Raw genomic sequence first — 4799 nt, 5'->3', positions numbered from 1 at the left:
TTAACATAGTCTACCTGTAGGTATGAATTATATACATTTAGAAAAACATCCATTAAGGATGCTTCTTAGAATATCATCAAATATTAAATATCATGGAAAATATTTTAAGTCACCATCAGATTTTGAATAAACATTTATAAATGCAACAGTTTTCTAAAAGTACCAACTGCAAAACAAGAGCATGACATTAATAATAACAATTTCCAATACTTCTTCAAAGATACTAACAAATCAGTAGAATGCTCCCAGTATATTTATAAAGGAAAACTAATACAAATAAATAAGATATACTATTCATAAAATTTAAAAAGAATATTCCTTTTAAATCATAATTAAAAATGAGATAATAGATCAATTTAAGTTTCTCATATGCATTTCCCCCTCCTTTAATGACTTCTCTAAAAAGCAAGTGGTGACTTTTCACTTTGCCAGAATCAGAAATAAGGACAATGCTAATAATATTTTCATGGTAGTAATTACATTATTATTATTAAAATAAAGATAGAAATATAATCAACTGGCTCCTTTATGCAATTCATAAAAATTAAGAGGAATAAACTTTATTCTACAATTTACTAAGGATAAAGATTATGTAAAGAATTCAGACAACTGACAATTTTATATTTGAAAATTGTGTTCTTCACTATAACGAAAAAGATTTTCTCTGTACACTTGCCAAAATAAATTTTTACACACACACACACAAAAAAAACAAAGACAAAAACAAAACAAAAATCTGTGAATTGACAGAAATAACCCCCTATTACAAAGACGCTCAAGCTAAGTAGGTAACAGCTAAGGCTATACAAACTGATCGTTGCGATTCTCACCACCTGCCCCTTGCTTGGCCCAGAGTGACATTTAGTGGTTTAGAGCCTACTACACGACCATTCATCTCATCTACTGCTCTGGTAGCTTCTTCAAAAGAAGAGAAGCAGACAACACCAAACCCTTTGCCTTGTTCCACTTCCATCATCACTTTGGCTCGACTAATTGATCCAAACGAAGAAAACTCTTTCTTCAGTTTTTCATCATCGATGGTCTCATCCAGGTTCTTAATATAGATGGGCACTCCTGGAGGCCTACTTTTTTCTTTTAATTTCAGCCTTTCAAATCTCCGCCTTAACTCAGCCAAGCGTTCAATTTTTTTCTGTGCTCTCCCTACATATAGGACTTTCCCGTCTATTGACTTGCCATTCAGGTCTAGCACAGCTTTTTGGGCAGCTTCGTGTGTCCCATATCTTACAAATCCAAAACCTTTAGATTTTCCACTGGCATCTCTTATTACTTTAACACTCTCAGTTGGACCATATTCACTGAAAAGTTCCTTTAGTTTTTCATCATCCATGTCATCTCCAAAATTTTTCACGAAAACATTGGTAAATGTTGCTCTATCCCTTGTTCTGACTTCAGCTGCTCTCTCTTCAGGAAATTTGAATCGGCCCACATATACCTGACGGTTGTTGAGCCGGACTCCGTTCATGTGCCATATAGCCCTATTGGCAGCAGCAAGACTATCAAAGTGGACATAGGCATAACCCTTAGAGCCATTGTCATCACATACAACTTTACAGGAAAGAATGTTCCCAAAAGCAGAAAATAAATAAAACAGGGCCCTATTGTCTATGGATTTATCCAAGTTTTTGATGAATATATTTCCAACTCCAGATTTTCTTAAGCGGTCATCTGGCTGTGACCACATGAGGCGAAATGGTTTACCATTAATTAAATCAAAATTCATTGTGTTCAAGGCCCACTCAGCATCCGCAGGAAAGCGGAAGTTAACATAACCATAACCCAGGGGCTTGCGGGTCACAGGGTCACGGCAGATTCTAGTGAAGCGTAGAGGGCCAGCAGGTCTGAACTTCTTATAGAGCATGTCCTCTGTGACATCAGGGGCCAAGTCACCCACATACAGGGCAGCCTTGAGGTACTTCTTTTTCTTGCCAGCAGTATTAGGTTCCCCACTCCCCATCTCTGAGCACTTAGAAGAAGCTCTCTTGGGAGAGGGGGAGGAGGCGCCTTTCTCTAATCTAGGGGCCAAACAGCTGTTCTTGAACAGAAACAAGCCAAGGCAGGCGAAGGGAAGCTAAAAGAAGACTCAGATCACTGTTGAGGCTGAGAAAATGAAGTTCAGAAACAGCTGGTCAGCAGGCTCAGAACAAATGCATCAGACAAAAAGGCAACCCCCAAAGCAATCTGGTCTCCCGAAGAGGACTTAGAATTTTTACCCCTTCAGATTTCAATTTGCTTTCAAAAGCCTGCATTAAGAACACAATAGCCCCTTCCCGGTTAAAATTAAAGAAATCACCAAGGATCTGGCTGGCTCCCCACATCTAGCTTTGTCACCAGAGGCCTCGCGACTGGCTTTCTGAAAAAATATAGGCCTCCAGCTCCTGTAGATTTAAAATGCCTGCAACCCCTGCAGGGCCAAGTGTATGTATTCCTCTGCCAGCCAGGGTCAGGCTGGCTAGGTGCTCACTAAGGCCTTTCTGCATTCAGCGTCTGCGAAAGGGCACACAAGACACTTGGTGCGCTGGAACCAGCAGGCAGGCTGCTAGGAGCGGATTACACAGAGAGACAGACACACAGACACACGCGTGGGGAACCGGAGACCGCCCAGATCCCCAAGATGCCCACTGGGTACGGACCGAGTGAGGCGCGGTGATTTCTGCAGCCTGAGGCTCTCGGCAGGTCCGGAGGGACTGACTGGCAGCAGCGCTGTGGGTCAGCTCTGACGCGGGGCGGATCTAGACAGATGTGGGCGGAGTCAGCAGAGGAGGGCAGACGCGCCAAGGGCCGACCCAGTGGGGACAGAGGGACAAGGATCTGCTTCATGCAGTACAGAACAACCAAGGACCAAAGAGACTAAGATCTTGCAGCTGTGCTGTGCTAGGGAGGGCGGAAGGGACACTGGGAAACCCGGAACCTTGCTAAATAACTTCCCCTGCATGCTTGAGAAAGAGAGAGAGTGATTCAAAGAAAGAGAAAAAGGGGAGAGGGAGGGGAAGGGAAGGACCAAGATTGTGTTTAGATTTGTCTTTATCAAAGTTTACTTGTTTATTATTGTATTTAAGCATAGTTTATAATGCTCACTTTAACGTGATTTAAAGTGGTAGTAGCAAGAACACATAGGTGTTTTTTGTTTTGTTTTTGACAAATTCTCTTCTGAGGAGTAGGGTTTGTGTTGGGAAAGAAGACACAGGTTACAAACTTAATTCAGTACACTAGAAACTCAAGAGTTGATAGCTTTCCTGGATATCAAGTGTTAAAAGTTCACTGGGTCAAAAAGAACACAGAGAAGAGCTTGACTTTGTTCCTTATTAATCCTATATCTTGGTAGAATTATTCTCGGGGAGTAGGGAGAATTTTTTTCTTTGCTCCAGTGATATTAAGGTTTTAATGGCTGGAGAGCCATAAAATGGCATTTAATGTTACATAGTGACAAAAAAAATACAAACAAAAAACTTGATTTTTTTTAGCAGTATTCGGGTTGAGTAGTTTAAAAGTCAGAGTATAAAAGTTGAAAAAAGTGTATAAAATCATATAATTAACATTCTAAGATAAGGTAAGGATATCAGGACAAGGGTGCTTTCTAAAATTAATTATAAATATTCATGTGAATTATCAAGTTTAAAGCATTAATAAAAAGTAAGTTGCTGTATCTATGTATCTATCATCTATCTACCTATCTATCAATAAAATGGTGGTATTGTGGTACTAAATATTGAATCTAAAGCCTCAAGCACTGTAAAAAATTCTTCAATATTTTAACAAGATGCTTTGGAAGAAATTTTGCACTTTTAAAGAAAGTCAACAAAGCCTATCACACTTAACCAAATCCTCATGGAAACCTTTGAAGAACCATTCTTCCACCAAAACAAAGCAAACAATAAAATGAAAAATTTATCAGTACTCTTAATCTGGGGAAACAATCCTAGGTTAACAAGAAAATGATAGTACATGTTGTTACCAAAACTTTTTTAGAATAACAAGATAAATTTAAGTATTGTTAAGATTTTGGCATTTTATAGTTTTTATTGAGGTGTATAATTAATTAAATGACATTTACTCTCAGTAATTAGTAAAATAGTGACAATATATATTTATTGTGTTCTTGTTCTCTTTTGTCTAGGCTGAAGGTTATGTACAGGGCAAATGGTTAGGTGAAAAAAACAAACTAGAATCTTACTGTATGCAAATAGCAACAAGACAGAAGAAAGAATTATAGAGATACCTTGTTACATTTTTGCATGTATATATATATTTATAATAATATATTTTGGTCATAGAGTACAAAGCAGTCAGTGCATTTTTAGCATTTATGAATGCATAGGTTTTGTGCACAGCACCATTCAAAACAAAAATATACACATTCATAATATAACATATTTTATTATATATATATAAATAGCAATTAATTATTCTTATATTTCTCATAAACTATGAGATTACTGAAAATTCTTTGAGGGAAAAAGCAACAAATATAAAAATATTAACTCTTTCATTCTCTTCACTACCAAGCAATGTAATTCCTGTTTCCAATATCTGTCTGTCATGAATAGAGCCAGAAGTAAACAGGGATGAGCAAGTATCTCTTTACTAGAACATAAAATCCCTGGGATATATGCCTAAATACTGAGATAGATCTATATATTATCTATCTATCTATCTATCTATCTATCTATCTATCTATCTATCTATCTATATGTAGAGGGAGGCTGCTTGTTGGTTCCTAGACATTGACTTGCTTAGACCCGAAATAATCACACAGAAACTATATTAATTAAATCATGTGT

The 4799-nt window shown here is 37.5% G+C and overlaps 1 protein-coding gene across 1 annotated transcript; it reads right to left on the bottom strand.

The window, feature by feature from the left end:
* Positions 1-414: 414 nt before the first annotated feature.
* Pabpc5 (poly(A) binding protein cytoplasmic 5) lies at positions 415-1975 on the bottom strand. Its single transcript, XM_057760168.1, has one exon. It carries the CDS (start codon positions 1973-1975, stop codon positions 827-829), a length of 1149 nt encoding a protein of 382 aa, XP_057616151.1. The 3' UTR covers positions 415-826.
* Between the last annotated feature and the right edge of the window lie 2824 nt (positions 1976-4799).

The sequence above is a fragment of the Chionomys nivalis genome, chromosome X, assembly GCF_950005125.1.
Source record: "Chionomys nivalis chromosome X, mChiNiv1.1, whole genome shotgun sequence".
In the NCBI taxonomy this organism is placed as follows: Eukaryota; Metazoa; Chordata; class Mammalia; order Rodentia; family Cricetidae; genus Chionomys; species Chionomys nivalis.
The sequence above is the reverse complement of the archived record's forward strand: the minus strand, read 5'-3'. Positions and strand labels throughout refer to the sequence as shown.

Bases quoted from the DNA above. Each gene is read 5' to 3' on its own strand.
- Pabpc5 (XM_057760168.1), bottom strand. From the start codon at position 1,975: ATGGGGAGTGGGGAACCTAATACTGCTGGCAAGAAAAAGAAGTACCTC.